At 50.3% G+C, this 12,033-nt stretch overlaps 2 protein-coding genes across 2 annotated transcripts; one reads left to right on the top strand and one right to left on the bottom strand.

The window, feature by feature from the left end:
- Nucleotides 1-738: 738 nt before the first annotated feature.
- Nucleotides 739-7,512, bottom strand: SNIP1 (Smad nuclear interacting protein 1). Its single transcript, XM_061597802.1, has 4 exons — nucleotides 6,685-7,512; nucleotides 4,218-4,320; nucleotides 3,113-3,696; nucleotides 739-1,903 (listed from the first exon to the last, which is right to left on the bottom strand). The coding sequence occupies exons 1-4, from the start codon at nucleotides 6,789-6,791 to the stop codon at nucleotides 1,651-1,653; spliced, it is 1,047 nt and encodes a 348-aa protein (XP_061453786.1). The 5' UTR covers nucleotides 6,792-7,512; the 3' UTR covers nucleotides 739-1,650.
- DNALI1 (dynein axonemal light intermediate chain 1) lies at nucleotides 7,357-11,451 on the top strand. The gene is made up of 6 exons (XM_061597805.1): nucleotides 7,357-7,639; nucleotides 7,738-7,874; nucleotides 8,157-8,326; nucleotides 8,779-8,957; nucleotides 9,294-9,458; nucleotides 11,099-11,451. The coding sequence occupies exons 1-6, from the start codon at nucleotides 7,559-7,561 to the stop codon at nucleotides 11,132-11,134; spliced, it is 768 nt and encodes a 255-aa protein (XP_061453789.1). The 5' UTR covers nucleotides 7,357-7,558; the 3' UTR covers nucleotides 11,135-11,451.
- Nucleotides 11,452-12,033: the final 582 nt, after the last annotated feature.

Genomic DNA, 12,033 nt, shown 5'->3' with positions numbered 1-12,033 from the left:
GTTCACTGCTTTGGGGGCCCTTTTGGTCATATTAAGTAATAACACATGTCTGTACAATGGTGGCACAAACATAATATAATCAATAGTCTACAGCATGCAGAGGTGATTATGCATTTTGACACTGACTTCCTTTCCTCCTAAGAACATGACAGGTTTGTGGAATCGGACTGAAATCCGTCTATGCCAGCATTCTATTTGCTACACGGGCTTGACCACTCTCCCCCACCCACAATGGTACTGCATGGAAAAGAAATATGTTGGATTATGGGGTACTGGATATAAGCAACAGGCAGAAGATCCCTCAGTAGGTAGAGGCTGAACGAATAGAACTGTTTGCACTGTGTGCAGAATGCCATTATGAAAATGAAAAATGCTGCAGATAGCTTAATAACGTCTGCGTTTGCTGGTTTCCTGCCTCCCTCTCACATGCTTTTTAGTAGCTGTGTTTTAAAGAAGCAGCAAATACTATTATCTCCTTGGGGGAAGAAAAATAATAGCAATATAAGTATGTTCAAGCTAAATTTACAAATCCTTTATTTTATTTATTAAATAGGGGCTTAAGGGGAAGATGATACCACTGTCCAAAACTGTCTCCATCACACACCACTTGAACATTGCATTTTGGTCCCATATTTACATGCTAAACTTGGTCCTGCTGTGCACTTAATATTGTTCTAGGCATACACAGATTCCTATGCACACAATACATTTATGCAAACAGGAGGTGCTGTCAGAAAGTGTGGTGCAATAAACAAGTTGTCTTTTTTATTTTAAGGCAGTTTAACATAAAACTACAGCTACTGAAATCTGTGCCAAAAAGCTCTTCCACCTCCCCTCCCCCAGCATTAATATGCTGCCTGCCTCTTGCTATTAGTGAGAAAGAAAGAGCAGCATCCATGTTTAAAGAAAAGAAACTACTTACTTTAATGTTTTGTTGGAAACTATACACCATGTTAAGCAAAAAATATTTTCGTGGGGAAATATAGATGCCTGAGAAACAACCCTCCCTTCCCCTCAGCAGTAAAAAAGCCATACAGAAGATACTGGAAACGTTCTTCCCCCTCAGACTCCGCTCCAGGGAAGTACATCCCTTATTTTGATGCAAAATTGCCTACACAAATTTTAGGAATCGTCACAAATTTTTGCAGTATCTTTTACCGCAATACATGAAAGAATCAAACAGCTAAAGATTTTACAGAACATCCACCAGGGTTCCTTTCAAAAGTCTACTTAAAAAAATAAGTAGCATCTATTTTTTTAAAGCAGTCTGCAAGCACACACACACACACACAAAGGAAAATGTGTTTGTTTGGAAATGGCCCTGTTTTGTACAGTGTGTTTTGTTCCTTCAGGGTCTTATCTTAAATTAAAATATACATTGAAAAACTCCAGTAATAGAGCTGCTATACCAGCCAGGCATCAAACGCACCATTACTTTCTGTCACCGTGCAATTAACCAGAAGCATCTGAAAAGCAACAGTTGGCTTTACCTCAATGCCCATAACCATCCACTCAGGGAGTGTCACGAGCTCCCAAAATAATGTGACCAGTAAAAGATCTTAAGCAGATTTTAAGGCAGTGAGAGGCATCAGCTCAGCAATGTTCCAGCTCAGCTGCAGCAAAAGGTTCAGTACAGCCACTGACTGACTGTCAGGTAGATTCGTCTTCTTCCTCCTCCTCTGTCTTCTGGTCCACCTCTGAGGTATCTGATGACTCATGGAGAAGAACGTACTCTCTGCTGCTGAACCCAAATTTCAGCACATCCTTCTCTTTCAGTTCATAGTAACGCTGAGGCTCAATGCGCTGATTATTCAGAAACGTGCCATTGCCTGAGCCAAGGTCAATAATGTAGGGCTTTACCTTCCGGCCCATGGTGCCATCAGGGCGGGTGTATTCCACAAGCCTTGCAAGAAAGAAAGAAAGATTCTTTCTGATTAACAGCACAAAATCCGGGAGCGTATCATCATCACATTAGATCCCCCCACTCCCGTTCCAGCATCCCACAGCGTCTGTGGAGCCCACCCAGAACAGAGGGCTCCTTTGCATGTAACTGCTAGAGGCCTGTGAGCTCACCCAGGTAGAAGAGGGCTGCTTGGGTGTGACTGATTTGTGGCCCTTCCCACTATGAGCAATTACAGCGGCTGCCCAACTCCTTCATGTAACTATGGATAATGAACTTAATTCTCCATAAGGTCAAGGTCTGCCCTGCCTTTTCACTCTTTCAACCCTCAAAAGTGGCCCATTGGTGTTGCTCCTGCTGTTCACCGACAGTCCTCTCACTCAGGAGAGCAGGGATGGGGACCTAGAACCCCCTGCAAGGCAACCCTTAATCCCCCACCCCCTGCTGATGTTATAGTACTGTCAGATATTGCCACGGATCAACTTACAGGGAACCCCTTTGAAGTCCATTTGGAGGAAGCAGTTTGGATTCAACCGCTTCTTCCACAGACAAAGCATTTTCCCCTTAGCAGGCGTCTGTCTGAACTCAAACCACTTTCTACAAACAAAGCGAGTCTCTCAGCTACATAAATCACCTGATTTGTGCTAACAGCAAGCCCTGGTTGCAAAGGAATAATCAGAAGCTTAGAGTGAACCCTTTGTAGGTTCGCTCCACAGCTGGCATTACCTATGTTGCCAGGTGTGGGGTAGACAGATGTACTTTGTGAGGAATGGCCTGGCACATGGAGCTGGGACCTGTTCCAAGCCTAGCTAGGTCGGTGGGCCAGAGGTTCCCCACTGTCGGGACTTGTCCCAGCTTGACAGAAGTAGAAGGGCTTCAGCAGGGGACAACAGTGGAGTTCAGAGGCAAGAGTTTTAAAGTAAGGACTCCTTTTCTCAATAGTGATACGGTGGGTTAGGAAAGAGGTGATAGTCAAAATGACAGGAGGGAAGTGTATTTGGCAGAATCTTGCTGGAGAGTGGTGACATAATAGGAAGCAATTCTTGTCTGCAAAATATTCTACCAGAGGTCATTAATACCTTCCCCCGATGTGTACTGTGTAGACTCCAGCCAGTAAGCAGCTAACTCCAAACTAGCAGCCACTCACGCATAGCTCAGAGAGACTTCTAGGCAGCTAGATCCTGCCCCACCCCCACGTGGGCCAAAACTTACCGGTACTGAAAGACAGCATGTTGTTTGGAGCAAGAGGGATGGTCGATAGGGATATCGGCAATGCGTCGGTGCCTGCCCAGCAGATAGGCACTCTGCCTGTGAATGTACATGACGGGGAGAACCTCATCGTTCTTAAAAGGATAAAGACGCCACCGCTTCTTTGGGATCCGTGCTTCTGGGGGCTCACTATATTTGATCACGACACCACGGAAAGTATTGGAATCCTCCAAAAGTGCACCAGACAGTTCAAAGCTTGGCTTCTCTTTATTACCTGGCTCTTTGTTGGCACTGATGCTGTTGGGGCCCCCTGCCCCTCGATTCTCCTCATCGCCACTTGCTTCTATCTGCTCACGGTGCTCACGCCGTTGCTCGTTATAGAATTCCCTCTGCACCTGCTGATCGTGGAGGTGATGAGCGTCCCTTTCCCTTTCATAGCTCGCAGGCCGACCTCTATTGGACTTCCTTCGGCGTGAATGGTCCCGGTGTCTGTCTCGGTCACCGCTACTTTCCCACCTACGATCCAGCTCAGAGTGGTCTCGATACTGACGTTCCTCATGTCCCCTCTGAGAGTGCTCCTCTCGCTCCTACAAGAGTGGAATCGGCGAAAGCAAGTTAAGAAGCCCAATTCAGAAGGGATCAGTCAAATGTTTTCAGCTTTTCATACATTTTCAAAAACTGCAAAACTGCTTAATTATTGAAGCAGGGTCCTTGTGCACTGAACATTCACAAGACATGGTCTCTTTGGAAAAAGCAAACCATGGCAGAATGAGGGTTAAGCCACAAATCCTGGAAGGATCACAGCACTGCTGGCTGCCTTCACAAATTTGAAAAATAATAATAATTTTACCTAGGAAGGTAGACTTTTAATACAAACAAAATGCCATCTTCATTCAGGGTCCTTGGAAAAAAAAACACTTGAAAATGTTGCTGCATAGTTGGATAATTAACTATCTGGCATTCAGCGTTTACTTTGAGACCGATTTGTTTCCTTATTTGTCCCCTTATTTGTCCATACTTGTTTTGATCCCAGGTCTTCAACATCTTCCATCATACTAAGAATACCATTACAAACCTTCTATTGGCTTTATCTGGGAAGTCAAGTTACCTGCTTTACTTTAGCTATCACATGATGCGGACTTCGGCTTCTTTTCTCTCGGGGAGATTTGCTTCTTTTGTTTGAGGACTTGTTTTCCCTTTTTGACTCTGACCTTTTAAAAGATATAAAACCCAAATTAAGCACACACAACTTCATCATTAGAAAAGGAGAAAGAGGCCTATGCAGCCCAAGACACTTGATCCGTTGTGTTCTGTTAAACGGCAACCAAGAGGTAAGAGAGGTGCTCATGGAGCGCACTGTCATTATTAATGAATTTACACCCAACCTCTGCAAAAGTACACAAGGCAACGTACATAAAACCAAACCTACATGGTACAAGATGAAAACAAGCAAAAGTCAAAACAATACATGAAGCAAACAGCAGCAGGTGACACAATCAAAGATTGGGAGTTGTGGGACTTTGCTCTTCTCGCTCCAATTTCTCCTGCCATCCTTAACCAAGACCTTAAGCTGCTTCCATAGGTAAGAGGACACCTCATCAGTGTCGACTGTGGTTAATATTAGTGCTGATGTCCCAGGAACCTATAGTTAAGGCTGGTGGGGCAGGGAGCCTGGTAGAAAAGGGTGCATACCAAGCTAACGGGGGCTGATGGGAGCTGTAGTCTAAGCTGGCAAAGGCTGGTGTATGCAGCCCAGACATCATAGCCAGAGTTAACTGAATCTGTAGATCTGGTTCTATATGCCCATTCAGTTCACCTAACACTGGGGCCAGTCAACCCCTGCAGCTGCAAAGGTCCTTAACTGCCTTTTCCAGAATCGTCATTCTGCAAAACCCACAAGCCAGATTTGAACTGGAAGGAATTGCTGGCAGACGGTTTGAAGAAAAGAGAGCCATTTGCTGCTGCCTGCCTGCCTGCCTGCTGCTGCTGCTGTTCGGCTACCACCACCACCACCCTTTCCCGGTTGGACTTCTGCTCTGCGGGGGTCACACCTTGCAGGACCAGGCCCCAGGTAGCCAGCTGTGGCTGATACTGTTCCACCTGTCCCTTCTCTGGAGGGGATACATAAACTGGCTGGCTGAGGTGGCTTGGGAGACCCAGTGCCTGAGGCTCAATCCAGACAAGACTGAGATGCTGTTAGTGGGTGGTTCTTCTGACCAGATGGTGGATGTACAATCTGTTCTGGATGGGGTTGCGCTCCCCCTGAAGGAGCAGGTTCATAGCTTGGGGGTTCTCCTAGAACCATCTCTGTCATTTGAGGCTCAGGTAGCCTCGGTGGCACGGAGTGCCTTCTACCAACTTCAGTTGGTGGCCCAACTACGTCCCTATCTGGACAGGGATAACCTGGCTTCAGTTGTCCATGCTCTGGTAACCTCCAAATTAGATTACTGTAATGCACTCTACATGGGGCTGCCTTTGAAGATGGTTTGGAAACTGCAGCTTGTGCAAAATGCAGCGACCAGATTGGTAACAGGGACCAGACAGCTGGAACATATAAAACCGATTCTGGCCCGCTTGCATTGGCTGCCTGTATGTTTCCGAGCTCAATTCAAGGTGCTGGTTTTGACCTATAAAGCCTTACACGGCTTGGGACCACAATACTTGATGGAACGCCTCTCCCGATACAAACCCACCCGTACACTATGGTCAAAATCAAAGGCCCTCCTCCTGGTGCCTACTCAGATGGAAGCTGGGAGTCTGGCAACAAGGGAGAGGGCCTTCTCAGTGGTGGCCCCCAAATTATGGAATGATCTTCCTGACGAGGTGTCAGGTCAAGACTTTCCTCTTCTCCCAGGCATTTTAGCATGTGTTTTTAAATTGTTTTTATATTGTTTTGAATTTTAAAATTGTGTTTTAAATTGTTTTTAAAGTATGTTTTTAAATTGTGTATTTGTTTTAATGTTTTTGATTGCTGAAAACCGCCCTGAGAGCTTTGGCTATGGGGAGGTATACAACTGCAATAAATAAAATAAAAAAATAAAAGAGGACAAACAAACCTAGCCGCTGAGGACTTGAAAGCTGTGAAGAAGCAGGGGCCTTTAACCCGTGGTCCATGGAGCCCTAGGGATCCGCGACCCAGGCGCAAAATCAATTTCCAAAACAAACAAACTGCGTTTCTTTGTGGGGGGTCCCAGCTTTCGCGGGATCCTCAAAGGGGTCCGTGACCCAAAAGAGGTGCTGTTTTTGTGATTCTCCAGCGACATTTCTCACTCCAGATTGCCGTTAGCAGACAACCCGGGGAAATTACGCAGTAATTACTTAACGTGTTCCTTCCTACAAAGATCGGGTAAAGCAGAAAGGTCAAGACCCTCAGCTGGCGAGGTCGAGGGCCGCTGTCTTATTCCGAGCAAGGCCAGGCCAGGCGAAGCCTGTCGCCCTCCCTGGTCGGAGGCCTCCGCCGCCCTCCCTGCCCGGCTCTGCCCGCTGTGCCGCCGCAGACCTCGGCGCTCCTAGCGCGGGGCCCGGAGAGCCTGCGGAGGCCTCCCACTGAGGGCCGGCCGGCCCCGGGACGTCACCTGGAGGTCCCCGCGCTTCCCGGGGGCGAGCGGCTCCCGCGCGGTCTCCGTTCCGCCCTTTTCTTCGTCCGGCTCCGCCGCTGCCGCCTCCGCTCCGGCCCCTCCATTCCAGCGGCAGCAGACAGCGCTCCGGCCTCCTTTCTTCCTGCTTCCGGGCTCACCACCCGGAAGCCCTTCCCCCACCGCACCCTATGGCCCGCCGGCCGCCTCGTGGGCGGAGCTAGGCACGCGCCCCTAGCGGCCGAAGCGAAGGGAGGCGGCTGTCCTTCTCGAGCGCCGGAACAGTGGAGGCCGAGGGCGCGTGGCCCGCCCGTAAAGGAGTTGGTGCGGCGTCGCGGGGCCACCGCCCAGCAGGCCCCGCAACCCTTCTCGGCAACGGCGGGCGCGGGCAATCCGGTTCTTCAGCGGCTGCCACGACACCTCGCAGCGGCCTGACGCCGGGGTCCCCGGCCTGGGAAGAGGGGAGTTGCCTCTTGCGGGGCCGCAGAGAGAGGAGGAGGAGGGGGCGGCAGAAGCAGCGTCGTCGTCGTCGTGGCCGTTAATCAGACGCAGAAGGGCCCCTTCTGTTGGGAGCTCCCCTGCCCCGAGGTCCTCATGCGGCGGCAGGAGGGGGGCCTCCCCAGTGGTGGCTTCTCGGCCCTCTGTCTTGCTGACTGGGGGCGTTTAAGTGGGTCTCCTCTTTGCGAGCCGCTTTCAGTGCACTTTTTCGGGGGAGGGCAGCAAGGGAAGCGGCCCGTGTGGGAGGAAAGAGGCACTCTTACTGCGCACGCGCCGCCTCTCCGCGGGCTGGCCTGGCTTCCGGTCCGCGGGGCGTCCCCGTCGCCATGGCAACCGCCGCCCCACAGGCCCCGGGGCGAGAGGCGACGCTGCTGGGATGATCCCGCCGGCGGACTCGCTGCTCCGCTACGAGACGCCCGTGCTGGTGAGCCGCAACACCGAGAAGCGCTCGCCCAAGGTAGGCCATGGGGGGGAAGGGGGCAGTGGGGGGGCCGGGGGGCGCGTGGCTCCTCCGCCTGACCGACCGACCGCTGCGCTCGGCTCCGCTCCCCACAGGCCCGGCCGCTGAAGGTGAGCCCGCAGGTGCCGACGCCTACGGTCCCCGTCTCGCCGCCCAAGGGCAAGGCGCCGTCGCCCTCGGTGGACGCCGGCAAGCAGGCCGAGGAGATCCTCAACGCCATCCTGCCCCCGCGGTGAGAGACCAGCGCAAAGGGGGGGCGGGGCAACGCATCCGGGGTCGGACACTCGGGCACAGGCCTCCCACGCCGCCGCCCTGTTCCGCAGACCCACCTGCTGCCCGCGGCGCAGTACGCCGACCGGCAGCCCTAGTGGTCCCAAGGCAGCAGCTCGCGCGTCCTACAGATCTGGAAGGCGCAAGGGGCCGAGGCCCCCGAGACTCCCTTGCGCTGTGTGGCTGCGCCCTGCCTGAGGCCCTCTTGGGTAACAGGGCGGCCTCTCTGCTTGCTCTGATGTAGAGAATGGGTGGAGGAGAACCAGCTATGGATCCAGCAGGTGTCCAGCACCCCCAGCACTCGCATGGACGTGGTGCATCTGCAGGAGCAGCTGGACCTCAAACTCCAGCAGCGCCAGGCCCGGGAGACTGGCATTTGCCCCGTGAGACGAGAGCTGTACTCCCAGTGTTTTGGTGAGTGAGTGACTGACCGAGGGGAGCTAGGCCTCTCCAGCTCATCTAGCAAAGGAGAGGGGAAGGCTTTATCCTTTCATCTCTAGCTTTAGACCTCTCCCATTTGAAAAAGCACAATGTAGCGATGATTGTGTTCTAGTCTCCAAAAAACAGTTCTCTTCTGCTCTGCTTATCAACTTCTTAACCTGCCTCCTAACTTACTACTGGGCGTATTACGAGGAGAGCTGTGGCTTTTCTGGCAGGCTGTTCTCACTCAAAAGTGGCCATACTCCAGGCTGGAACACAAGGTGAGCACACTGAAGCATTCCTGGAGGCGAAGACTGCCTTGAGTCTTTGGCTCCCGTTTCTGTAGGGAGAAAAGAGTGCTACTCCTGGTGCCCCACTGTCACCTGTGCTCATGTCTGTGTCGTCTCTTGCTAGACAATGCCTCCCGTGTACCCTTTGCCTCACAGATGAACTGATCCGGGAGGTAACCATCAATTGTGCAGAGCGGGGGCTGCTTCTGTTGCGTGTGCGGGACGAGATCCGGATGACTATTGCAGCTTACCAGACCCTGTATGAGAGTAGCGTTGCCTTTGGCATGAGGAAGGCGCTGCAGGCTGAGCAGGGGAAGTCTGACATGGAAAGGAAAGTAAGTGGCTGTTGCTGCGCCCTTTGCTGGGGGCTGGGAGAGAATGTGAACGAGAAAGGATGGGCCTTGCAGAAAGGCAAGAAGCTGCTGAAGCCTCAGAACTTCTTCACAACCCTGAAGTTGCACAGCCGTGTCTGTGCGATGCATGTCGCTGCTGCTCTTTGGGAAGGAAAGTAGTTAGCTCAGAGGCTGGGCTGCCCAGCCTGGCAACAGCTTGGATTTTAATTAGACCCATCTTGCCTACCTGCATTAGGTGGCAGTCAAGACACTTTGGTAAGTATTGCTGCACCAGCTGTGGCCAGGCCATAGCCTGATGGATCTGTTTTCTGTACCAAGATTGCAGATCTAGAGGATGAGAAACGAGACTTGGAGAGGCAAGTTAATGAGCAAAAGGCCAAATGTGAAGCAATTGAAAAACGGGAACTTGAAAGGCGGCAGGTAGAGGAAAAGAAGCATACTGAAGAAGTCCAGTTCCTGAAACGGACCAATCAGCAGCTCAAGGTTCGTAGAGGGTGGGGTCTAGATTGGTCCCTGCAGAAGTCCCTCCCCCTTGATCATATATTATTGACATCCAAGTTCTGACACCCCCACCTATTGGACTCCCAGCTCGAATTGGGTGATGGAAGTTGCAGTTCAGCAACATCTAGAAGGCCATAGGCTCCTATTCTAACATGACGCCACATGTTTTAAGAGTTACAGAGCACATAAGACAGCCCACCCCCTTGTGCTTTGTTGCTGGCTTTGGGAGGGTTGTGATGCCTTTCCTGCAGTGCATGGCTCACCTGTTATAAACCAGATGTAACCAGTTGGTTCTGGGTTATATCCAACTAAGGTCTACTTTGAGTAGGACTTCCATTGGATACAACCTTCTGCTTTTTGTCAAGGCTAGCTCACATTTATTTTTGTGGCTACTGAGTAAGGAAGTACCAGATCCTGACTTCCTCTAGGCAGGTCTCAGTTCCTGACCTGATCTGGGAGGCAGAGTCCTTCATTCTAATCTGTAGCCATTATCTCAGCCTGCAGTGTCGTCCTTAAGACTTGCTAAGGGGATCACTTGTGGAATGTTTTAATCAGCATTACCGGGAGTGAGCACCATTCATACCCAATGTGAGTGGCATTATTAGGGCTTCCAGAAGAGCAGCTCTGTGCTTCAGTCCCACTCTGGCTGATCAATACCTGAGGTGGTGTAGTAATCTAGCCCAAGAGCAGGAAGTTCACAGTCAAGTGTTTCAGTTAGTGGGATATTTTACAAGTTCAAAAATACTACTTGTGGCAAATGAAGGCTAGTTCGAATGTCTCCTAGTGGTATTAAAGTAGTAGGTAATTGTGAGTTTAGCAATACCTGCAGCTGCTCACCTTGTTTCCTCTCTTAGGTAGTTTAGGGATGTTAAGGAGTTTTTTTTGGGGGGGGGGGAGAAGAGAGGATACTGACCTTGGTGGAGCTCCATCTTTGGCTTCCAGGGAGGAAGAAAAACAAGCAAGAAAAGTGAATGTGATGTCCAGTAACCATGCCTTGTATAGTAGGGCCCTGCTTCCGGCGTTCTGCTAATGCGGCGGCTTTCCTCCTCTTTAAAAGCTGCTTTTGCGGTATTTTTGCGCAACACGCCCTATTAAAGTCAATGGGGTTCCGCCTTATGACGGTTTCCGGTTTACAGTGGGGGTCCGGAACGGAACCTGCCGTATAAGCGGGGCCCTACTGTACAGTGGTACAGTTCTTTTTCTCCTGCTTGGGCTTCAAGTTGTCTTAGTCACTGTTCCAAGCCTGAATCCCATAATTGATGTTCACAGCCCAGCGCTTGGACAGCCAAGGGCTTCACGGACAGCCATGAAAAAGAATGCAAATCACTGGTTCAGCGGCTTTGATTCAATTTCCTCTTTAGTACTTTACATTATGAAATGAGACTTTTGTTGCCAGGAAACAGTGCCAGCTCTCTACTTTCTTCTCATAAACCGACAGATCTGTATGCCAAGAATGAGAGAAACTTAATTTATAAAACATGGGATGAGGAATGTAAGAACATGCACACACGGCTTGTTTCAGCCCTCAGCATTGCCAGTAGCCTCCCACTGAAGCAGGGGATAGTCAGATGCGAAAGTGAGGGACTAATTAATTAGCCTGTTTGTCTCATTTTGCTTTTCAGGCACAACTTGAAGGCATCATTGCCCCAAAGAAGTAGACCCTTCCAGCAGCCCTGGGGAAGAAGTGCCTCCTAAGTGGCAAACTGGGCTTCCAGAATTCATTATTCCCAAATTGTGTACGGGCTCTCTTACTTGGATCAACTAAAGTGCAAGCACACAGATCAGCTTCCCCTTCCCCGTTAGTGATTTCTCAGCTGGCTTGGGATTTGCCTCACTAGTTCACACTCACCGGATATTTTTAGTTATTTTTATGCTGTAGTACTTCAGTCTGCCAGTACTGGGCAGGTCTCAGCCCTACAGCCAGACAAAGGGTTGTACACATTAAATCACATTAAAATAAGCCACAATTCTATAACTTTGTAGACTTGTTTAATTGGTATTGCCTGCTATGCTGAGCTTTCTTGGTATTTAAATATCCAGAGCCATCCTCTTCCCTGGGAGCCAGTCTTGTTCTCTAACCAGCTTGCTGCTGCTGCTGAGGCTTCATCCCTTGCTTTCCTAGCCAGAGGTTTTGCAAGAGTCCAAAGCTTCCCACTGAAGTAGAGCTCAACAATCCTATCTCTTTATATGGCAGAGGTAGAAGGCATTACGGGGTAGTGGGAAAGGTTCTACAACATTAGTACAACGGGAAGAAAGCAAGCCCTGTAGTGATCCTATTTGTATGATCAAATCCTGGCTTATGTTCGTGAGTTTCACAGTTGGATCCTTCGGCTCATGTCTTTGCATGGCTCAAAGTTGGCTGCTCAAGCCTGGCTTGCATAGAAGCAGTTAACCATTGTTACTTATCTGCACATAAGCTATGGCTCAATGGGCTTCTTGGTTGTTCCCTGTTCACACAAAGTGGGAGCAAGAGGCTGGCGGTGGGTGCACAAAGCTTGGGCTTGGCTTGGCTCATTAAACCAGGAGCTGATTGTGCAAATGCAACCTGTGTCTCACC

This window comes from Rhineura floridana, chromosome 15, assembly GCF_030035675.1.
Source record: "Rhineura floridana isolate rRhiFlo1 chromosome 15, rRhiFlo1.hap2, whole genome shotgun sequence".
NCBI lineage: Eukaryota > Metazoa > Chordata > Lepidosauria > Squamata > Rhineuridae > Rhineura > Rhineura floridana.
The sequence above is the reverse complement of the archived record's forward strand: the minus strand, read 5'-3'. Positions and strand labels throughout refer to the sequence as shown.